The sequence below is a fragment of the Phialemonium atrogriseum genome (assembly GCF_030411735.1).
Source record: "Phialemonium atrogriseum strain 8032-3 unplaced genomic scaffold QBC33scaffold_7, whole genome shotgun sequence".
NCBI classification, from domain to species: Eukaryota; Fungi; Ascomycota; class Sordariomycetes; order Cephalothecales; family Cephalothecaceae; genus Phialemonium; species Phialemonium atrogriseum.
In genome coordinates, this window is record NW_026848144.1 from 966,754 (window position 1) to 989,218 (window position 22,465).

Here is a 22,465-nt window from a genome sequence, read left to right on the forward strand (position 1 = left end):
TGACGGAAACCGGGTGGTTACTCAAAGGCTGTTGCCTGTTGCAGTACAAGTTTAGTTCTGACCCGATCGGCGACAAACAGCGAGGTTCGGTGGCCAACAACAGGCGGCATCTTCTGCGTCATTCCAGAACGACGGACAGATCCAGCCTAACAGCGGCGCCATCAAGCGAGGACAACGGGACAACGGCGTGCGGTTTGCACCATAAGCGGATTGTCACCTCTCGATTTGGCCTTGCCCCGTTTGCTCCAAGGTTCCATTGTCTCTGTCTCGGTGCCTCCCGGATTTCGGATTACGGAATACGTGTGGAAGTACATACATCTCAGCACACGCCCCACCACCCACACACACCCTGACTCCTGCCTGCATAGCGCTGCCGTTGCTTCGCACTAAAAGACCCCCGCAAGCACCTTTTTCTTCTGGGAACTGCGCTGGGCCCCCCAAGTCGAAAGCTAGACTATCCCGACCCCCTTGTCTCACTGGGCTGGGTGAACCAACCATCCAATCCAATCTCTTCGCAAATTCCATCCTTCACCCAGACTTCCAGCAAGTCCCAGCCCCAGACCGACCTTGCTCCCTGTCTGCCCTCTGATCAACATCTTCTCCTCCTTCCTTCAAACGCGGCCTTGTTCCTCTCCCCCTTCCCGTCGCTTTCTCTTGGTGGTCCGCCGGAATTCTCGAGTTTGCCCGCCGATTGCCGCTGCTCAAGCAGGCCTAGACCCTCGCCCCGCGCATGAAAGCTGCCGGAGCCGTCGAGGCAACGTCCTCCTGTACTGTACATTATTAACTACCACTACGTTTCTTGGCCGCACGCTACCTCGTTGCATACCCCCGCCATCCCAGCGCATCCTAACTGAACTTCGTTCTCTCTCTCTCAACAAGCCACCTGGTTGGCTTTGGGGGGAGATTTTGGTACTTTTTGGTAAGTGTTTGCACCTTCTCCATTGTCAGCACTTCAGTTCGGCTGGAGCCAGTCCAACTGCCAGACGTCAGAAAGTTGGGTTGCATTCTAGGCCTTCGCCTTCGACATCAGCCTTACAACATCGCGCGCTGTCTCTCCCACCACCTCCTCGACTCTTTCTCCCTTCTAAATGCTAACCAACTACTTGCGATCACTTCTAGCCTCATAGAATCGGCTAGAATTCTGTCAATACCCGCCGTATATACTAGAAGGCCGAATTATTTCTCCCATCTGGTACTCGAGTACCAGCCCCGGGTCCTCGCAAACTTTACGCATTCGTTTCCTCCCTCCCACCCCCTGGGCTGATAGCCTTATATACTCGACCGCCTTCGTTTTCCCACATGACCTCTGCAACTTCGCAGAGACCGACTACCGCCATGACGACCGCTGTAAGTTCTACCCATCCATGCGACTAGACGTCCCTTTGTTCTATTCTCCTGCGCAAACGGACCGCCACTGTCCCCACATCTTCCTCTACCATAATACGGGACAACAATTGGTCGCCTGGTTACTCTTGACTTCTCGTCCCAGCCCACTCCAGGCTTCTGTGTCCTGGCAACCCCTTCCTTCAGCCTACCTTCGGCTTTGTTTGAACGCCTGGGCTGACTCATATGCCCTTTCCAGTCTAGGCCAAGCCGGTTCCAAAACTACTCGATGGGAAATGGAAGCGAGAAGACGTCACAAGCCCTTGAGTCGACTTTCCAGAACCCAGCTTGGCGGCCTGATTCGATATGGAGTAACGGGGCCATAGGGTCCTTTGGAAAGAGAGACACTGGGGGGTCAAAAGGTTCGTTCTTGGGCAGCCTCTGGCGGGTGGATGACGGCAACCCAAAAGCTGACATGCTCCACAGCTTCGTCGACCGATGATACTTTCCCGAACGGCTCTTCAGGGTACAATGCTCTATCTGCCCCATCGGACCCTGATCCTTGGGGATCTCGGTCGGGACCTTGGAACAACACAGAACCACCCCGAAACACATCTGGCAACACGTCGCCGAACCGGACTCGAGACGGGGCAATTCACGAGCTCCCAAACACCTCTCCCTACTATACATCAGCGCAGCCACAGATGCAGCCGGCAATCGGACAGAGAGGAAACATGACCAGCAGAGCTAAGCCTGGCTCCGCACTGGACTCTTCGACGGCAACGTTCAAGTACGGCCAATTCCCTGATTACGGCGATGAGAAGGAGAACAGCAGGCCGTTCCCGTCGGCCAAGTTTGAGGTCGACCCCGCTATTCGAGGCTTTAGGTCTGACAAGCGTGGCTCCCAAGACAATTCCTACCTGAATGTTGTCGGTGCACCGTCTCGCGATCCCGGCATCCCCCAACCTGGCCATTCCGACACGGACCAGCATACGCAGGGAAATGCCTACGGAGACTTCAGCTACAACGGCCCGGCCTCGAACACTGTTCATTCCAAGCGGCCCTCCATTGCCGGCCTTTCAGGATCCTTTTCAGGCCAGCCGACGAATGCAAGGTCCTTCATGACGAATCAGATGGATGATGAGGAGCTACAGCACAAGTTCACGAGAAATCTGTCGCTAAACGACGGTTCGAACGGGCCACAAAACGGTTTGGGCAACGGCTCAACATACGGCAGCGGCACGTCACAGACTTTCCAGTTCAACCCTGTCTCACAGCCTTGGGACAACGGGAAGGGATATGGGAACGGAGGCGCACAGCCCCAGGATGCATACCCAGATCCCTTAGCCGGCCCCTATGCAAACACGCGTGGAGTGACGGCAGATCGCGAGTCACCCGCTGGGAGTGCTTACCGCCCGGGCATTGGCAGCCCCAGGAGCTATGGTGGAACTCCACAGCCTGGAATCGACCCATGGTCCAGACCGGCTTCCCGCGACCCAAGGATGGCCCCAGACATTGACCGGAGAAGCCAGGGCCAGCACTTCTTGCAACAACAACAACAACAACAACAACAGCAACAACAACAAGCACCTCATTACTACGCCCACCCTTTCTATGCCCCGAATTACCAACAGCAATTCCCTCCTCATCCCTATGATCCCTACGCTGCCGCCGCGCAGCCGAACTTCAGGCCGCCCATGCCGCTTCCTGCCTATGGCTTACCGATGAATACTTACCTAGGCGCTGCTGGCATTCCTCTGAGGCCGAACAGCAAAGATCTAGATCCAGCGAAGGGCATCAGGAGCCCTCTGTTGGAAGATTTCAGATCCAGCTCCAAGTCAAACAAGCGCTATGATCTGAAGGTATGGCGTTGCTACCCAATGGTGACAGTGTTCACTCTAGACTGACTTTTTTCTCTCTCGCTAGGACATCTACGACCACGTCGTCGAATTTAGCGGAGATCAGCAAGGCTCGCGATTCATCCAGCAGAAGCTCGAGACAGCGAACAGCGACGAAAAGGACCGAGTCTTCAGAGAGATCGAGCCTAACGCTATCCAGCTCATGAAGGACGTCTTTGGCAATTATGTCATCCAGAAGTTCTTCGAGCATGGTAGCCAAGTTCAGAAGAAGGTGCTGGCAGGCATCATGAAGGGGAAGTTTGCAGACTTGTCCGTCCAGATGTATGCCTGCCGAGTTGTTCAAAAGGTAAGATACCACCGGCCGACCAAGTCATAACTTATCCATCCTCTCTCCCGAGTGTGACTGACATGGTTCTGCAATAGGTACTGGAGCATGCCCTCGTCGAGCAGCAGGCAGAGCTGGTCAAGGAGTTGGAGCCCGATGTATTGCGAATCGTCAAGGACCAACACGGGAACCACGTGATCCAGAAGATCATCCAGCTGGTGCCTCGCCAGTACATCGACTTCATCATGGACTGCTTCCGGGGACGCGTCAGCGAGCTCTCTGCCCATTCCTACGGTTGCAGGGTCATCCAGAGGGTCTTGGAGCATGGCACCGATGCCGACAAGGCGATGGTCATGGAAGAGATCCACAGCTGCGCCCAGTTCCTGATCACGGACCAGTACGGCAACTATGTGACCCAACACGTAATTCAGCACGGTGATCAGGACGACCGATCGAAGATGATCCGTGTCGTCACCAGCCAGCTGCTCACGCTATCCAAGCACAAATTTGCCTCCAACGTGGTAGAGAAGTGCATCGAGTTCGGTACCCCTGAGGAACGGCGCGGCATTCGAGAGGAACTCACCACGCTTGGGGCCGACGGGACCAGCCCTCTTCAACTGATGATGAAAGACCAGTATGGCAACTATGTTATCCGTAAGTCGGCAGCGCCTTGTCAACCGCAATAGAGTTTGTGTGCTAACAACCAGCGGTAGAAAAACTACTCAATCAGCTCGAGGGCGCGGATCGCTCAACCTTCATCGACGAGATGAAGCCCCAACTCAACTCCCTCAAGAAGGTCAGCACCGGCAGGCAAATCACTGCTATCGACCGCTTGATATCTGCCGTCTCTTCTCCAGCGCTCACCAAAAACGGCACTCCCGCTTCGACTGCACCCGCCTCGCCGACGTTGCAAATCAACACCAGCTCTCCGACACCGACACCAAATTTAACCATGGAACCAAACAGCCCGTCGAGCAGCCCGCCGAGCACAAACGCGAGTGCTGTTGGTGAAGCGGTTAGCGAGAGCGTCAAGACCGAGGTCACACCTCGCGATGGAATTGCCGCCTGCCCAGAAGTGCGGATCAACGAGGCATAACATCTTCACACATGGCTACCGCCCCCACGCACTTCGATTCGACCCGCCTGTGTTGCACATTATATCTATTCTTAATCCCGACATCGATTTCGGCACATAATACCCGGAGGGCGGGTAGATGATGAATGAATGCCCCCTATCATTATTGGGGGGTTCCACGAACTTTGTCCCTTGCATATGCTGGGGCCATAGCAGTCCCACCGGGCGATTTCCTCTTCGGTTTTTCATCGAAGATAGCGTGTATTATACCTTTCGAGAGACAGCGATCACTCATCACTAATGCATCCCGTAGATGTTTGAAATAGGAAGACACCGGGGTGCATCTCCACACTGCTTGCTGCCTTTCCAATGTCCGCTCCAAGTGGACGATGCTCGCCAGCCATTTTTTTTTCGAATTCCCGAATACAGACTTCTCCATCCATGTTTTTGACTTCGTGGTCATACTTTTCTTGGTTTGCGGGAGACAGGAGGAAAAGCATGACGGGAGGGGATACGGACGAACGAGAAAAAAAAGGGGGGGAAGGAGAGCCCCAGCTGCGCAGTTTGGTAAATCTCGGGATCGGGGTTTTTATCTTTTCTTTTGGCTGCGTGGGGGATTTTGCTTTTCTTCTTGGTTGCAACGTCATTATGGATGGGAAATTATGGGATGGGAAAGGAGGTTAGTTCGGGTCAGGTGGGGAGTCATGATGGTTAGTTGCTTATTCGTGGCTCCGCGCCGGCTTGCTGGGGAGTGTTGATAATGCCTGTCCTCATCATGTGTTGTTGGCCCGCGAGGTCATATTCGGGGAACCCGTGGGGACCTTTTATGTTGGGGAACAAACCGGCTATGGGGGCATCGAGGAGGTGCCTCTCGGTAAACTTGGCACATAAAAAGAAGGGTTGGGACCGGTGGGGGGGAAGGGGAAAGGGGGAAAAGGGGTGGTTTTGATTTTGCTGTATTATTTATTTCTACTACAAGGCGCATTTTCCTGGCCTCGGTATTTAACTGGATAGATAGATATTACTTAGATCTATCGAATAGAGAGAGCTGTGGCATTCTATCTACGCAGAGCGGTCTCTGTTCCCGACGGCCATGGTGAAATGTCCAAGTAGCTGCTAGTAGGATCAGAGCACAGTGTACGGATTGGCAGACCAGATGCCACTTGACAAGATGCTCTGCAAGGCTGTATGTTGATGAATCAATTGTATTGTATTGTCATGACTGTCCGTAGTAATCGGGAGTTTGCAATCTGCCTGATACCCATTTCCCGTTCCATTCACCTCTCGGATGGGCCGAATGTCCGGTAGCATCATCCTTCCTGTGCTAACATGTCCAGTGATTCCTGCCTCCTTAATACATTCTGCCGGCCCCTGTTCCTTGGGGTATCCTACCAGATATTCCATGACCATGTAACCATGTACCAAAGGTAAAAACCGGATCCTCCAGAACACACAGACAAAGTTACCACACCGGTTGACCTTCCCAATTTTGAAACGAAATCCTTGTGCCAATCGAGCATTTTATGCTCTTGAATCAAGGCATCCCTGAATACGCCCCTCTATCCCTTGATCATGTCCTTCATATCCATCCCGTTTATATCCTCGCGGCCTTGCTGACCTCATCCTCCTTGACAGGGTGAAGCATCAGCTTCCTGGGGTACTGCGGCGTGCTGTGGGCATAGCCCAATGACCAGTCGTAACCGACGGCATAGGCGAAGAGTTTGCCGTCCCGGTTGAAGGCTGCTGATGTGATGGAGCCTCCGACGTTGGGGAACAGCTTCAGCCGACTATGGCCAACCAGATCCCAGAAACTATAGGTCCCATCGGCACCGACAGAGGCGAGAATGCCCTTGTGGAAAGGGTGGAAGCTGATATCGTTGACCGCCCAGACCTTGACCATTTTCTTCGCATCCGGCTCGCCTCGGTGGCACCGCCAAGTGAAGTTGTAAGACCTTGAAGCCTTGTCAGTGACTGATCTTGAACCAACAAGCTATAAAAATAATCATAAAGGGAAGCGACATACTTGGCCTCGGTCTCATCAACGGCAGTAGCTGCACATCGGCCCTCGATACTACCGGCAGACCAATGCCTGCCGTCCGATGCGGCGGCGACTGCTTTGGTTTGGTGCTTCAGTTGTGATGGCTGGGTACGCATAATACTGGCTGGGTTGGTGTGCAGGTCGACAAGGTGCATGTTGAGGTCGGCGGTAGCAATGACGAGAAGCCGGCCGTTCGTATCCATGGAATACACGCGGTCGCTACACTGGAGAGTGGCGAGGGGCGATGCAGTCTGGCGTATATCCCAGTAGGATACGGTCGAGTCCCAAGAGCCCGAGGCGATGATGGGCGCTGCGGCAGAGGGGATGTCGGCAAAACGTACGGCGCGAATTGGGGCTTTGTGTGCGGTGAACGAGATTGCTTGGCCAGAAGCAGCTTGGAGCAGATGGACTTTCTTGTCGGCACCTCCCGCCGTAATCATAGTTCCGTCCTTGAAAAGGTGACAGATGGCATCAGTCTCAGATCTCGGTCGTATGGAAGCACTGGGCTACTCACCTATGGAACCATTCGTATTTTTTTCTTCCCCCCCCAAGAGAACTGCAGGTGGGGGGTTAGATGGGGATGGGACTTACCTTGCTCCAGTCGCAAGAGAAAGCAGGGCCCTCAGCATTGATCATTGCCACACCTTGGGCCTTGCCATCATTTGTGACATCGTAGATGCGCACCTTGCCATCCCAGGAGGCAGCCGCCAGGTGGTTTGCCACCGGCGACCAGCGGATCGAGGTGATGGTATCGGTGGCATCAACAGGCAGCTCGACATCATTTGCAATGGAGCCGGTTGTGCTGCTGCTTGTGCCGGTTGGCTTTGGTTTGTAGAGAGAAGACATAATGATGGGTAATGGTAAGAGGGAATGCGGCTATACAAAAGCACGCAGCGTCTGCGCGGGATATTGATTGTGGAAGAGGCGGAAGAAAGGCCACAGATTAAGTACCAAGTAGCACCAGGCAACCGCGGTGGGAAGCGCGTTAAGCGAAAACCGCGTTCGAGAATAAAGAGGTGGGGCTGGCCATGAACAACAGGCTCCAAGATGAGTAGGTACAGTACAATACAACAACAATGGAGGCCATTCATGACCGTCAAAAGCACCACAAATTTCAACTCCTTCCGTCTTCCTCTGGGCAGTGAATTGCAGGATTGACGATGTATGCATTCCATAGACTCAAAATATTATTCTTTCTTCTCATGTGTGTCGTCGAGTGCCTCGCACGAATATTTTACCTTCCTATGTTCATGGGATTCCCCATCTTAATACCACATCTCTGGTTACAAGAAGCCTCATTTGACATGCATGTATGTAATCAGTACCTGTAGTGAACATATAGTAATCAAAGGAGATACATGGGTGGCATAAGAGTTACGGTAATCCGTATTCCGTTTTAGTTTGCTATGGGTTTACAACGTAGAACCTCTCGACTTTAGTGTATCTTCTTCCCAAAGTCCCCGCATCAAGCGAAGATCCAAGTGAAAAAGGGTTTGGTTTGGCATCAAAAATTACCGCCAGGACGGCCCCGAAGGGCAATCCAGACTAGTCGGCTCCACGATGTGCAATGCAGGCCTCCTATCCTGCTTGCGGAGATTCATGAGCTTCCGCAAGCCAGCGAAGGTAAGTATGAAGAAGAAAAAAGAAGAGAAAGAGAACTAAAGATTGGGGGAGGGTAGCAAGATATATATAGAGGGCTTGGTTGGTCCGTGCATAGGTGCTGATTTGAGGGTTGGCCCGTGCTCACTTGCAAAAAGCAAAATCCCCCCATTCAACAGCTACGGATCCTGGTACTGTCCAGGTACTTGGTCTGCTTCACCAAATTACAGCAATTATCGAAGTACACAGGCAGGAGGTCCCTTGGAAGCTCGAAGCTCGAACTTACTATCTCCAACTCTAAACGGCCATCTTAATCAGGATCTAAGATAGGTAGCTAATAATGGGAGCGTTGAGAGAAGTATCAAACCAGGCATGCCTGTTGTTCGGGAGAACGTTGTCTCAAAACCCCATGAAAAAGGGGACAATACTTTCTCAAGCCCAGAATCTTCCCAGTTCAAGGTGGTATCTCAAGAGTTTGGTGCTATTTCATGAAGGAATGTATGTACGTTGAATTGAAGACGCCACCCAATGCCGCCCTCATACTCTCGCCCTGAGACATCGTACAGAGAGGCCGTCTCACTGCGCATCGAGACTGTCTACGAATGTCTTTAAACTTCCGCCAGGCCAGTCGTCGACGCTACCAGCATCCATATCCCATAACACGGGTAGGAGACGCCAGGGAGCATCAAATCATGCGCCCATCAGTTCCTCGTGTACGAAAATACCAACATCTCCAAGTCTAATGCGGATCGACAAATGGCACATCTCACGCCAAGTACGTGTAGGAGCCGTCCTCCCGATCGAGGTAATCCTTCTCGATAAGCCTATGGCAAGGTAACAACACCGTTAGTAAACACATCCCTATCACACGCCCGCAGTAAAGACAAGGGGAGGGGGCTGGAGAGAAACTCACTTCTCGATGTTCTTCTTAATCTCCCCCGCATCGACGGCGCCCCTGCTCTTGGTCTGGTTGATAACCTCGGCCACCAGCTGGCTGTGCGTCATGGTCTTCCTGCTCTTCATGATGCGCACAATGGCCGCCTGGGTCTCGAACTGCCTGTCGGCCACCACGCGCTGGTGCGTCGCCTTGTTCTCCTCCTTGGTCTCCTTGAGCTGGATCTGGTTGATCTTGATGCGGTACTTGGGGTCGGGGAGCGACGTGTTGACCGTGAACGTGTCCGTGGCCTTGACGTCCCGGCCCTTGGGGTGCTTCCGGAGCACCCGCGTCTTGCCGCACGCGAGCGACTGCAGCGTCCGCTCCAGCTCGCCGCCCGTGAGGCCCGTCGAGTGCGAGATCTGCTCGTAGGACAGGAAACCGCCGTCTTCGACCTCGTTGAAGAGCGTGAGAACGACGGCCTGAAACGCGCTGACAAGCAGCTCCTTGGGCCCGCGGTCGAAGGTCGCCTTGACCACGCAGTGCGCCAGGTTGTGTTTCCACGTGAGGCGGCGGCCCGTGTGTTTGGTCTTGTAGTACCGGTCGAAACGCTCAATGTGCTCCAGCACCTCGGGCGGCAGGAGGACTCGCACATCGGGATATGACGGCCAGGCCGCAGCAGAGAGTATGCTGACGTTGAGGTCGAGGTCGGTCTTACCGGGTCCGGTACCCTCTTTCCACATCTTGTAGGAAGCCATCTCGTCCTTGGCCAGCTCCTGATCCTTGAACATCTGCTCGAGGTTGTGCGTGAAACTCGAGCCGCACTCGCTCTTAAGCTTCGTAAGCATGTTCCTCTCCGCGTCCTGGCTGGCGCTCCGGCCCATGAGCAGCCGCCGTGCCAAGTCCTTCTTGTAGAACGCCTCGAAGACGTCCTTGCCCTCTATGAAGCGGAAGAGTTCGAGTCCGTGGTCCAGCTGCCGGTCGAGTTCGGCATCCTCGTCGGCCGTGCTCGCCACCCCGCTCTGCTCAGCCGCTGCCCGGTCCTTGCTGTCGGACAGCAGGGTCTTGGGCAGCGTCCTCAGCCCCCCGCGGAGCAGCATGTCGATGTATTTTGCGATCATCTCGCCCACCTTCGAGGTGCCCGTGTTCCATGCGGACGCTATCTTCTTGTCGTTTATGAAGCCGCCGAAAGCCTCCCGGAGACCGTATGTGAAGTCTTCGTCTTTAGCAAAGGCATCTCGGATCATTATATCGAGTGTCCTTCGGAGCTCCAATAACCTAACCACCATTTCGTCCCCTCGTGTAGTGTCCTGCACGATGGCCGCCCCTGCCTGTCGGATATACTCTTCCCAAGGCTGTTTTAATCTTTTCTGTATGCCCGATAGCCGCAGTAGTTCGTAGAGGGCCTTCATCGACTCGGCCTCGTTCTCGTCTAGCAGTTTGGCAACACTCCCGGCGTCCAGCAGCTTGGACGAGTACTTCTCAATCAGGATCTCGTGGGCGGCGTCCAGGAGCTGCCGCTTGGTCGTGCTGTCGAAGTTGTACGCGACGCACCTGTGGTCCTCCCTCTTGAGCACCCTCTCGCAGGCGGCGATGTACTCCTTCAGGCTGCAGGACAAGCTCCTCTCCTCGGCAAATCCCTCGAAGTAAGCAATTGACTCCCTCAGGAAGCGCGGCTCGAACGACTTCCCGTAGACGTTGAAGACGTGCAGCATCGACACCGACTCCTTCAGCAGCGCCGGGTCGAACCGCTCATCTCCGCCGCGGTCGAGCCCGACCAGCTCGCACATGCCCGCGAGGGCCGCCGGCCCCGGTGCCGGCTCGTCCGAGTCCCTGCGCGACACGAACGCCATCCTCCTGAATAGGACGATGCCCATGTCGTTGATCTGCGCCAGCGCCTTGTTGTTGACCAGGAAGCTCCTGTCCAGGTACCCGAAGATGCTCCGCACCAGCGTCAGCTGCGCGCTCCAGCCCTTCCAGTGCGCCAGCACCGCCCCAAGTACGCCGACGTTGCCGCCCCCCGCGGCGGCCCCGTCGCTCCGGATGCGGCCCAGCAGCTCCCTCCCGAGGTGCTCCTCGAACCTCGCCCGCAGCATCTCGGTCAGCCTCTCGGCCTCCCCCTTCCGGCACAGGTCCTCCACCCCGCGGTACAGCCTCTCCAGCGGCTGCCGCGGCTGCCGGCCCGCGAACACCTCCGTCAGCGCCGCCCCGAGGTCCGCCCACGCCCGCGCGTAGTACTCGTCCACGCCCGCGCTCCGGGCCGGCGTCGCGGGGCGGAAGTTCTTGATGACGAGCTTGCGCGCGCCCGAGTGCGGCTGGAACGCCGCCGCCCGCCTGGTTGGCCCGCCGCCGAGGTTGCTGTGGAGGGCTGCGTAGGCGGTCCCGGGCCGGCCGCCGGTGGCGGCCGCATGTGTCGTGTGGACGGACGAGTCGGCGCCGCTGCCGGTGAGGTCGATGACCTCGGGCCGCTTGCCCTGGCTCTTTGCGGACAGCATGGGGCCTCCGCCGGGCTGCTGGGGGTGGTGGTTCTGTGGTCCGGGAGTGGGGGTCTGGGATCGTGAGTCGTCGGAGCAGACGCGCTTAGGGTCGGGGGCGGCGCTGGACGATGACCACTGGGCGTGAGGGTTAGAGTCGACGCGGTGCCTCCTCTTGGGCGGTGCCGTGGTCGGGGAAGAAGAGGGGCCTTCGGCGGGTGGTTTCGAGATTGTGGAATGCATGGACCAGACGAGGTCCTGCAACAGAGCTGCTACACAGACCTCGGCGTGGCTATTGTCGTTCGGTATCGGATGCTTAGAGGTGATGCTTTCTATGAGGTCGTCGAATACTTGGAAAATCTAGAAATGAGATCTATCATTGGAATTCGGCCGCCCTTGGGGGAAGGGTATTACCATGCAGTCGACCATGGCGGAGATAAACCACCACTCACCGGGGGAACTTGGCTCACAGTGTCAGGTGCCTCAGGGTCTATCCGTACTATGGCACCGGCACCTCCAGCAGGGCTTATCGCTAGCTGATAAGGATATCACACTGTATGATGCTTGGGATGCGGGGAGCTCGATTCATTTCTGGCCAAGCAGCACCAACCTCCTTTACTTCAATTGTAAATTACGACTAACCTTTCAGTTTCGGTAGACGCTCATGCAGTATCTTCCAAAGGGATATATTACTTGGAAAAGTCCATTTGTATAAACCCCGCCTTCTACATGTTGCAACAACATCAGAAAGTGTCAAATCAGTAGTCAAAGTATTGTTGGTTGAAGAAGGTTGAAGAACACATAAAGTCGGCTATTATTCCCCTGCTATTCTCTATAGGTATCTACCTACGTCGGATGCTCTTGCCTCCCGGTCCCTTCAAGGCCAGGATCTGTGCCTCCCTACTTGGGAGTCGGGACTGCCCATATGGGACAACACATGGCGCTTCGGAAACAGACCCAAAGGCTCCCCTCTTCCCTTTATACACTACTTGCCTTCAGTACCTGCCTTCAGGCATACGCGGCCCAACCTGGAACAAGTCAGTCAGCAATCGTCTCATCAAGGAAGAAAAAAACTGCGCGTCGATGAGGGTAGGAAAGTATTTACCTGAATACAGGACCGCGAGATTCCTCTCGTCCGTCGCCTGGTTGATCAGGTCGTTGACGGTCGCGGTGACGCTCAGCGTCTTGGACAGCTTCTTCCGGACCACCTCGAGGGCACGGTCGGCCTCGGACGGCTCGTTGACTGTCTTCTTGTTGACGGCGGCCTCACTCTGGTCGTCGCCGCCGCCGCTGACGTCGTTATCGTCCGTGCCTCGCGCGTTCTGCAGCTTCGCCATCCGGAGCGGCGAGATGGACCATGAGTAGAGGGGGTCATAGCGCAGGACGTCTAGGATGGTCATGATCGAGTACATCTCCTCCCGCAGCGCGTCCAGCGTGAACTCGCAGCACCTCCTAAAGACCCCCTCCGTCTTGGTGATCCCCATGCCATCCACAATGTCCCTCGTCATCCGGAAGGGGACGAGCTCCGGCACGGGTAGGATGCGTCCCATCTCGAAAGCCACGCCCAGGTCAATGTGGACCACCTCGCCGTTCTCGGAGTCGAGGAGGATGTTGTGGCCGTGGCGATCCCCAAGGCCGAGCACGTGGCCCAGGATGGAAATTGCCGCGGTGCTCCTCGTGTAGGCAGTCCTCTTCACGAACCATTCGTCCGGATCCGGGAAGTATTCCATGAAGAAATACCGCATCACCGGATGGAACTTCTCCGTCACCTTCCTATACGTGTTGACGCGTGTCTCGGTCGATTTGGTCTGCACGTTTGAAATCTCCTTCCTGCACTGTGACCCCTTAAGATCCTTTGGGAAGTATTTCTCGTGCGCCGGCATCAGATACTCGTGCAGCGGGATCGTGTTCGAGACGAACTCGATCAGCCCGGATGACGATGTCAGGGGCAGCACCTTGTAAGTCCTGATGCCCAGGTTCCGTTGCCTGGTTGTCCTGTGGAGCTTGAGGAGCTCCGAAACGGCAGCAAACACCTGTTCCATGATGGCGTCTTGTCGAAGATCGTCGTTCCCCCCTTTGACCAGCTGCTTATATCTCCCGCCGTCGCTTCCGATGGCGGTTATGATTTTCGGGGCGCTGACGCCCGACGCGATTGACATGTACGGCTCGAATTTCTGGATCAGCGGCACATGGGAGTAGTCCATGTTCGCTGACAGCTCGATTTGTAGGGTGGGTGGCGGGATGGCATACTTGGCAAGCGAAGTGAGGAAAGCCTGCCCAGCTGGTGAGTCTTTGATTGCCATCTTCTGCCCTGCCTTGTATCGACTCTGGTCTCTGTCCATCGCGAGCTGGTGGTAGTACCTGCTCGTCCGATCAATGGCGTGCCATATCGTGGCCACGGCCCGGTTCTTGGAGAGCGACGTTGCGACCTTCTCCGTCGCTTTCTGCCGAGACACGGCTACTTCGTCCTTGGTGTTTGTCCGGGCCTTGCAGCCCGACCAGATCTGATACATGCCATGGTAAGGGTGGTCCACACAGATGTGATATACCAGGCCCATGAGGAGCTTTTGGAACACGCTCTCCTGGTTTTGGAGTCGCGATGAGAGCTGGTTCATCAACGGCGCAAATTTCCGAGTCGGGACCTTCTCTAGATATTTTTCGGCGGCATCATTCGTCGCATCCTCCCCGGACCGCTCCAGCCACATGGCAGTGAACCGCAAGGCGTCGTTGTTATGCTCGTCGGAGGCAATCAGTGATAGGAGATAGTTTTCCAGGCTGAGCTTCACAAACTCCCTCCTGGTCTGCTCGACTCTTCGGAGCTCCTGCTGGTCGAGATCTAGCCATTGCTTTGCTTTGGCGAGATGGCTCGAGTACTTGTTCCTGAGCTGCGAGTCCCTGGTTGCGGCGATGAGGCTCTTGAGCTGCTCAACTTCGTCACTCTTGCCCTTCTTCAGATGCTGCAGCCGTGAAAGGTCCTCCAGCCCGTCGGTGCTCTGCAACTGTTCGTCGCAGAACATGGCGAACTGGTGGTAGACGTGCCCAGCCTCTTTCCCTTCGCTCTTACCCTTCAGCTCCTTGAGGGCTGGTTCGAGGTATTTCTTCTGGATGTTATCTGGGCTTTCCAGTCGGGCCACCGAAACCTGATGTCCGATTTTGGACAGGAGATTAGAGCGACTGACGGGCACCGTTTGTTTCTTCAGGGACGAATCCCTGTCTATGCTCTGGAGCATCCGGATCGACGAAATCATCTCGCCATGGTCCCAGAGCGAGTTTGCTGCCTCGATCCTGACGGTGGCGTCGACGCTCAAGCCCATGGCCTCGCTGGGTTGGATGAGATCAGTCAGAGATGTCGACAAGTTCAACGACTCCTGAGTAGCCCGCTGGAATCGATAGATGCCGGATGAGAGTAGCATGCCGCGGATCTGGACCAATCGTGCCTGGGCCGGGGATACGCTTGACGCTCGGAGTCGGTGCTGCTGTCCGAGCATGCTCAAGGTGGTCTCGCGGCAGGACAATACCTGGCTCACATCGGCATATCTCCCACTCATCATCCATTTAGATCGCGATTCGAAAGTGCCGAGCATGCTTTCCAACTCAGCCATGTCCGTAACATTTATGACATCGTCGAGTTCTGCGAGAGCTGCGAGTGTCCCCAGATGGCCTCTGAGGTTGGAAACACTGAGGCTCTGGCTAGCCATGTGGGCAATTGTCTGCCTGAGCCCATCGTGGACGGCTTGGCGAACGACCGATACGTTGTCGGACTTGTACATGGTCTGGTACGCCTTGTAAAGGGTGACAGCATAGTTGTTGTCTGGACCAGACGGTGCCGGAAGATTCCAAATCTCGAGTCTCCGGGCCAAACCAAATGTGTTGTCAAGAGAAGTGGAAGAGCTGTCCAGACTCTGATGGGCCTGGAGAAGGGAGTGTGACAGCCCCGAGAGGCCGAGACTGCTCAAGGCCTTGACCAGCTGCTGACCATCCTGCCCTGCCGCAGAATCTCGGCGCCGCAGATGGCTGTCATACTGGGCCCCCCGGAATGCGAGGCTCTTGTTGCCGTCATTTTCGTACTCGAGACGAGCAAGAACTGTTGCCAGCGATGCGTCTTGGATTTGCCCGTAATAGGCATCGGGATCATCGATGTTCTCAAAGATGCCTAAGAGCATGTCTGCCGAGTCTTCCACTTCTCGAACTGCAGATGACCGACGAGAAGAGGTGCGGCTGGTTTCTGCGAAGGCCAGCTCGGCAAACAATAGAGCTACCTTGTACATGCCGCATCTTGTAGCCGCTGCGGCTGCCGTGGAGAAGTTTACATCGAGCCAGTGAGACCGGTCGGCAATGGAAGACTCATTTGGGAATGGCTGGGTCCTCAGATACAGTATTGCATTCAGCAGCAGTTTGATGTTCTCTCTAGCCGAGGCCGACGTGGACTGTAGCCATACTTTGAGGGCCTCGGAGAGTTGGCGCTTGATCCCCTGCTGCTTGTCTAGCTGCGTCGACAGGACTAGGTGAAGGATAAAGGGAAATGCTTGATCGGCAAACCCCTTGACCTTGGCGAGAATAGGGGGCAGGACGCTCAGGACGACTATATCCTGGACAGACCGTGCCAGGTATATTGCCACGTGTTGTGGCCAGGCAGGGTTATCCAGCAGTTTAGCATCTAGGAGGTCCGTCTCGATGGGGCTGTCGACCTCGGCATAGTCCGATGGCGGAGTCCTATAGGGATCCCAATTGGAGGTCAGAAGCAATGCTTCCGAGAGGGACTTTTGGCATGCTACAAGGACGCCGTTGTCGCCCTCGGCGACTGCGTCGGAGACGATGGTGCGAAGCGCAGACTCCGCCAAGCCAGCCGTGGAACAGTCACTACTGACTGTGAGGGCTTGGATGAGGTTCAGGATGCCGTGTTCGGACCCGCTGCTCTCCGAGGTGAGTTTGCGGTATTCGGCCAGGTGTGACTCCCGGAGGATATCGAGAGGAATTTCGCCCGAGGCCGCAAATGATCTGCCTACGACTCGACCCGCCCATGACAGGTATTCATCACTGAGGTTTTGGGACCGGCAACTTTTCCAGACGAGGGCGCCATGGGCCAAGGCGTCGTTGTCGGTTTCGACCACGTCCAACCTGCTCGACTGTGGGATCGTGAAGACTCCACAGAGCATGTCTAGGGCCACTTCTCTCGCAGGCCGGTTGAGCAGCTGGCTTTCTCGTTCACCATCTCTCAGAATATCCAGCAGCAGGCTACTCTCGGGGGTCCCTTTCTCGGCATTTCCAGATGCGCGGATATGAGCCGCCGATTGAGTGATGGCCTTGAACCCGGCCCGCTGGTCATCGTCTTTAAAGGCTGGGGAGTCGTAGCTGGCAAGGAACTGCGCGAACCAGGAGTGGAACAGCTGCGCCTTGCTCATAGTCGCCTTGAATTGGCTCTCCTGCGTCGTACTAGCCTGGCTGGACTCCATAAACACTCTGAGGTCTGCCAAGCTGGACAGTGCATATCCCGCAAGGAACGAGGGCGCCTGTTTTAGGTAGTTGGCCCCGTTGTGGATGAGGTACCTGCTCAGCCCGAGAGCATCATCCGCGCACTCGGGATCCTTGATAAAGGATCTGATAGAATGCAGAAGCATCTCCAACGGATATGAAGCGAGGGCTTGAGACCCGGCCAGGCAGATTAGAACGCGGATCTTTCGAAGGACTGAGCATGCATGAAGAGGTCCCAGAGATGGATGGACAGTGTTCAGGAGTCTCCGTGCCACGGACACGACGAGAGACGGCGTCCATAGAGTGGGCATCTCATACTCTGTCCGACCACAGAGGTGGGCCAGTTGCCTTGTCAAGTACTTTGCTTTGAACATAGGCTGCTGATTAGGGGGTAGTCCAGCACCCAAGTGGCCACATTTCTTGATTTCGTCCATGATATCGGCCGCGTACGAAAGGTTCTCGTCCTTACGGAAATGTCTCTCGATGGGATCCTCCTGGTCGAAAATGTCAAAGAAAGTGGCCACGATATCCACGAAATTGAGATATACGCTCTCCAGGAATGGCTCTTTCCCAAGAATCTTTCTCACGCGACTCTCGCCAGTTACATACTGACCTGAGCTAGGCGCGCTAATATCATGGGCAATGCTGTAGGCCATGATCTTGGTGAAGCTCTGCTTTATCATGGCTGCGGGTGTCAGTCCGAGTGCCTGCGCAAGGCTGATCGCCTCCTGTTCTTGGCCTCGCATGATCATGATCGCTGCAGCTTCCGTCTGGGCCTGAACAAGGAGATGGTGGAGGCTCGGAAAGCCGAAGACCTCAAACGGTATGTCATCGATGGAATCCTTGTCCAGCCAGGTGTACAACAGTTGCGGCGCAAAGAGCTTGAAGAGCTCCTGTGGTGTGTCGAGCTCCAGGGATGTAGAGATTGTCCTGACGCAGCTCGCGGCGTATTTGGCTGACTGATTTATCCTTCCAGGCGTCTCAAAGATATGATATATGCATCGCCGAAGTAATGTAGACCAACTGCATGCAAGCTCTGCCAGGGTGAAGAGCCGGAAGGCAATGCCCTCGGTGGCCTCTGGATCTGCTGGGAGGCTTTGCAAGATATCGACAAAGATGTCATCGTGGGTCTTCAGAACATATAAGCTAAATATCTTGGGCAAATTTTTCCCAATGAAGTATTTGACCTGCATAGGCCCGTCGTGCAAGATGGAGAGCAGCGTGGAGCGGCAGGAGGGGAGATCAAGGCCTGACGCGTAAGTCGGGCTTACTTCGAGGAGGTGAAACAGAAGCCTAGACAATGCTCTTTGGACTGCGGGCGAGAGTTCGCTTTGGGGCAAGGCATACTTGACAAAATAGTTGTACAAATCGCCAACCATTGCTGAGATGTCCAGCCTGTCATCCGTCCAGAGGCTGATGAAGCCCTGCATGACCTCTATGGCTGTGCATAGCGCCACCTCGCAGTATGAGAAGTCCTTCAGACCGATCACTGATCCAACAGTCTCGACGATCCTCGTGGCGCCATCCGGAGCTGTGATCAGGTCTGAGGTGAAGAGCTGTTGCATCAGCAGGCGGCAGCAGAGGATCTGTTCCATAGGAAGAGCAAAAAGGTCATCCAAGAAGTTCTCGGGCACCAGACCGACTTGGCCGTCATCCGTATGAATGATGGCAAGCAGACGTAAGCGGAGTCCCGCTTGCAGATAGAAGGCTTCCGGCGTGTGGCTCAGATACACGTCTCGCCTTGGTAAACCCAGGGGTTTCGATGTCGAGCTTTTCTGGCTCGCCTGGGATTCCAGGAAGTCGTCGTCCACATCCATGACATCGACATGTTGGCCAGATGACTCCCTCCGTGTTTTCTCTTGCAGTGTCTCCGAAAGCTTCGCGAAGAGGCCTAATAGGGGACCGTTCTGGTCCTTCAGAGACCTCAACTCCGCCGTGGTAAACTGAGGTATGTATGGGGATACCGCAGCGAGGAATATCTCAAAGTAGCCCTCGTTTTGCTGGGCGTCCAAGACCGCCTGGAGCGTAGTATCGACCAGGCCAAAGACCAGCGGTTCAATGTCCCTCGACATTGTCGTGTTGAGCCCTATCAGCTCTGGAAGAAGCTGAACGCCAATCAAACAAGAGAGAACGACGCTCTGAAGACGTTCTGTGGAGACTGGGTTGGCGATCTCTCCTCCACGCTTTATCCATGATTCCGACATCTGGACAAGCTCCCCGACTTTGGGGAAGAACAGCTCGAGAACCAACCTTTTGGCCGTGTGCGAACCTGTGGGATCCGACACTTGCCCCAAGTCGTGTCCGAGAGCACACTGGTAAGAGATACTGGGGTCGCCGCCATGGGTGGTATCATCGAGAAGGAGAAGGTACCGCAGCATTGCATGGTGCTCCTTGTGCTTCTTCCAGAACTGGCCCATCGTTCCGCCGAAAACCTGAGCTGGTTCACTCGTTTTCATGACCGGCATCCCGCAACATGCTCGCAGGAGGTTGACAAAGTCGAATGGGGGAGCGAGATGGGAATGGAGAGACGCATAGATCAGCTCCGCTGTTTGGGCTGTCAGGAGTGCTTCATCAAACCACAAAATGGGTGGCAGCTTACCGGGATTCCATTTTACAAAAACCCAACGGATGATGTAATTACTGGTTGCCTGACTGGCATTCGGAAGGATCATGTTTCTGACACAGAGTAAATGGAGCATCAATACAAGGGACGCATCGACAAGAACAGCAGGCCCGCTGATGTCCGAGTTGGTAACCAAGACGTTGATCTCGTCCACCATTTCATGCTTCGCTATGAGGTCCGACTCCAGTACAGAGTGCAACAAGGCGCACGCGGCACGGCTTGTCGCTGGGAGGCTCACAGACCTGACGCCAATCTGCCAGGCCTGTTTCCACAGGCCCGAAAGGGCGTCATCACGCCCCGACTCAATAGTTGCAAAGCTAGATAGTGCGCCACAGTTAGCACGCATCTACATCTACAAGTCACCTCGCGAAGACGGACGCACCTTGAACAGGCAAGCATCGCCCAGGAGGCAACTACTCCCTGCTTATCACTGATCAGGCCCAAGAGAGCTTCTAGGAACTCTGTTACTTCGTCGACTGAGAGCTGCTGCTGTTGCTGGAAGAGAAAGGGTATCAATTGCAGTGCTGTGAGACGGACCCCGAGATCAGGCGAAGTCAGCTTCTGTAGCATCCTGCTGGGCTCGCGAGCCATTCGCCGTTTTTTGCGCGGCTGTTCATCCTCTGTAGGGTGCGGGGCCCGATTTCTCTTGACGTTGCGCGAGTACAGGGCCTCTAAGATGGAAAGGCTCTCCAGAAGCGCCCAGTTCTGCTCAGCTGTCTGGTTATATGGCCGCATGCTGAAGATGTTGGTCCTCGGGTGATCTGCGGGGAGGCTCATTGATGTGAAGGTCAGGTCGTCAAGCTGCAGGCGGGCTCGGTCTTCACGTTTGGAGTATTCGGACCACAGCGCATCCAGCAGGTCTTCCAGTTCTTGCAGGAGGGTATCTTCCGATGATTCTTGCATCAGACTTTCAAGGAACAGGTGGATGCCGTATAAGGTCTTGAGGATTTCGTCCCGGACAGCGTTTGACATTGCATCCCTCAGAAGGGCTCGCGGAGGCCACCAGTAGGTAATCAGGGGGACAAGTTCTCTGGTCAAGCCTTTTGCCAGGAGCACATTATCCGCTTGGATGTACGAGAAGACACTATTGATCGTGGCAAAGGCGACCTGGTGTATGGTGTTCAACTTCGCGTGGTGGGCTTGCAGGACCTGGAGGGAGATGTTTGAGACTTCTTGGGCTCGTTGCTGAAGTGGCGCGTGGGGTGCAGACAGCAGAAGATTGAGAGCTGTCAGGTAATTTTCCGCCCCCTGGCTCCCAACATAACGAGGGTTTCGGTGCACTGAGCTTGACCCGGATCGACCTGTAGAGTATGCTAATGACATTGTCTGACCGCTTCCTGGAGCCGGGGATGCACGGGATATGGTCCCCGATGTCCGGTCGCCCTTCTCCAAGAAACGCGACACCGCTAGGAGGCAGAAGTCGACACATGACAACCACAGGTCGCCGCCCATGACCGCGAAGTTCTCGACATTTTCCGGGTGGTCGAGAAGGGCTAGAAAGGCTTTGGTATAATTCTGAACAAGCGGTTCAACAAAGTCTTCGTCAGGCCCGGGAAGAACTTGGGTGATGTGGTCGACGATGGCCCTTGCCGTTTTGCGTTTTAGCTTGACTGCTCCATGAGAAACGACTACTTTCAATGCCTCGGCGCATTTCTCTAGTCTAGCACTAGACGTGGCTTTGGAGTTTTTCCTGACACTGAAGTAGCTCTGCTTCTCTAGCAATGTACATGAGAACAGGGCCTCAAGGAGGCTGTGGTACTCCTTGTCGGTAAGAGGTTTCCTAGGAGGTTGTCAGATGGCGGCTTGTTCCCCACAAACTAGAACAGAAACCTACTGGTTTGGATTTTGTGACCTCTTCTCAACTTTGTTAAAGTAGAACAAAAGGTCTCGGGAGTTCTAGTCAGCCAACAGAACATCGGCATAGTCAACACTCCGACTTACTATCAAGCGCATCTTTTCGTTCGGTGACAGTGCCACTCCTCAGAGACGCTATATGTCCTGAGTTAGCCAGCTGGGCCTTGCTTGTGGAAGCGATACTTACCCCCAATGATGTTCAGGTTGTACTCTCCACCACCGCTCCTTATACCTGGCGCCATGATATGCGGTGTTTAGGGACCAGATCATCTGGAATTCACCAGATTTGGGGTTGCAGTAGTTCTCAAACTTTGAGGATTTGTGCATGCAATATGCTTGCCTTGAAGTGTAATGCTGGTGGAAGTTGTGCGCTGAGTAACTTGGATATCAAAGTATTAACGACAAGGCTGAACGATGATATGGATGTGCTCCGTAAACATAAACATGGAACAGGCAGAACCGGGGGCTGTGGCCTCTTTTAAGAAACCACACATATCTAGTGGTCCGGTAAGTAGGTATGTTGCCAGAGCCTCAACTAAATAAAGCAGCTGAGACGGATATTGCGTAAAAATCCTAGACTCACCACTGTTCTCAGCAAAACATCCTGCCTGCTTCCAGGTTCCTGGCCAGGATGCCTGTGATGGCGGCAGAATATTCTCACCGCCTATCTGAGCAGGGGAGACCCTGTCCATGTCATAGATACCTAAGTACATGCCAAGAGGTCCGAATCCTAGGTACTTGTACACACAGTCCCGAACTCTACCGAAGTATTTACTCATTCCTCCTAATTTGAAACTCACAATTGTCTCCACAGCAATGGGTAGTTTAAACGTGATCGTATGGGATTTCATCCCTTTGTTTTCTTGCTTTCTAACGGTGTTGCTTGGGATGAATTTGTGACATTGGGGATTTCGGACAAGGGATGAATAGGTATCTTCTCGAAGGTGGG

General features: G+C 54.9%; 4 protein-coding genes across 4 annotated transcripts; 1 reads left to right on the forward strand and 3 right to left on the reverse strand.

The window, feature by feature from the left end:
* Positions 1–1,612: 1,612 nt before the first annotated feature.
* Positions 1,613–4,603, forward strand: QBC33DRAFT_447892 (putative pumilio domain-protein; the record flags this gene model as incomplete). Its single annotated transcript, XM_060424445.1, has 5 exons — positions 1,613–1,745; positions 1,810–3,185; positions 3,250–3,528; positions 3,606–4,161; positions 4,221–4,603. The coding sequence occupies 5 exons, from the start codon at positions 1,613–1,615 to the stop codon at positions 4,601–4,603; spliced, it is 2,727 nt and encodes a 908-aa protein (XP_060285551.1).
* Positions 4,604–6,084: 1,481 nt separating this feature from the next.
* Positions 6,085–7,623, reverse strand: QBC33DRAFT_351876 (WD40-repeat-containing domain protein). The gene is made up of 3 exons (XM_060423846.1): positions 7,212–7,623; positions 6,606–7,069; positions 6,085–6,534 (listed from the first exon to the last, which is right to left on the reverse strand). Exons 1-3 carry the CDS (start codon positions 7,464–7,466, stop codon positions 6,177–6,179), a joined length of 1,077 nt encoding a protein of 358 aa, XP_060285552.1. The 5' UTR covers positions 7,467–7,623; the 3' UTR covers positions 6,085–6,176.
* Positions 7,624–8,985: 1,362 nt separating this feature from the next.
* Positions 8,986–11,810, reverse strand: QBC33DRAFT_447716 (Cullin-domain-containing protein; the record flags this gene model as incomplete). Its single annotated transcript, XM_060424439.1, has 2 exons — positions 8,986–9,043; positions 9,133–11,810. The coding sequence occupies 2 exons, from the start codon at positions 11,808–11,810 to the stop codon at positions 8,986–8,988; spliced, it is 2,736 nt and encodes a 911-aa protein (XP_060285553.1).
* A 530-nt stretch (positions 11,811–12,340) lies between these two features.
* QBC33DRAFT_533033 (uncharacterized protein) lies at positions 12,341–22,117 on the reverse strand. The gene is made up of 7 exons (XM_060427437.1): positions 21,704–22,117; positions 21,604–21,651; positions 21,497–21,548; positions 20,045–21,442; positions 19,639–19,979; positions 12,673–19,584; positions 12,341–12,595 (listed from the first exon to the last, which is right to left on the reverse strand). The coding sequence occupies exons 1-7, from the start codon at positions 21,756–21,758 to the stop codon at positions 12,576–12,578; spliced, it is 8,826 nt and encodes a 2,941-aa protein (XP_060285554.1). The 5' UTR covers positions 21,759–22,117; the 3' UTR covers positions 12,341–12,575.
* Positions 22,118–22,465: the final 348 nt, after the last annotated feature.

Excerpts from the sequence above, each read along its gene's own strand:
- QBC33DRAFT_351876 (XM_060423846.1), bottom strand. The coding sequence starts at position 7,466 with ATGTCTTCTCTCTACAAACCAAAGCCAACCGGCACAAGCAGCAGCACA. Across the intron at positions 7,070-7,211 it reads TCTCTTGCGACTGGAGCAAG|GACGGAACTATGATTACGGC; the intron begins GTAAGTCCCATC and ends CACCTTTTCAAG. Across the intron at positions 6,535-6,605 it reads GTTGATGAGACCGAGGCCAA|GTCTTACAACTTCACTTGGC; the intron begins GTATGTCGCTTC and ends CAAGGCTTCAAG.
- QBC33DRAFT_533033 (XM_060427437.1), bottom strand. The coding sequence starts at position 21,758 with ATGGCGCCAGGTATAAGGAGCGGTGGTGGAGAGTACAACCTGAACATC. Across the intron at positions 21,652-21,703 it reads CAACCTGAACATCATTGGGG|CGTCTCTGAGGAGTGGCACT; the intron begins GTAAGTATCGCT and ends CAGGACATATAG. Across the intron at positions 19,980-20,044 it reads GCGATGCTTGCCTGTTCAAG|CTTTGCAACTATTGAGTCGG; the intron begins GTGCGTCCGTCT and ends CGCACTATCTAG.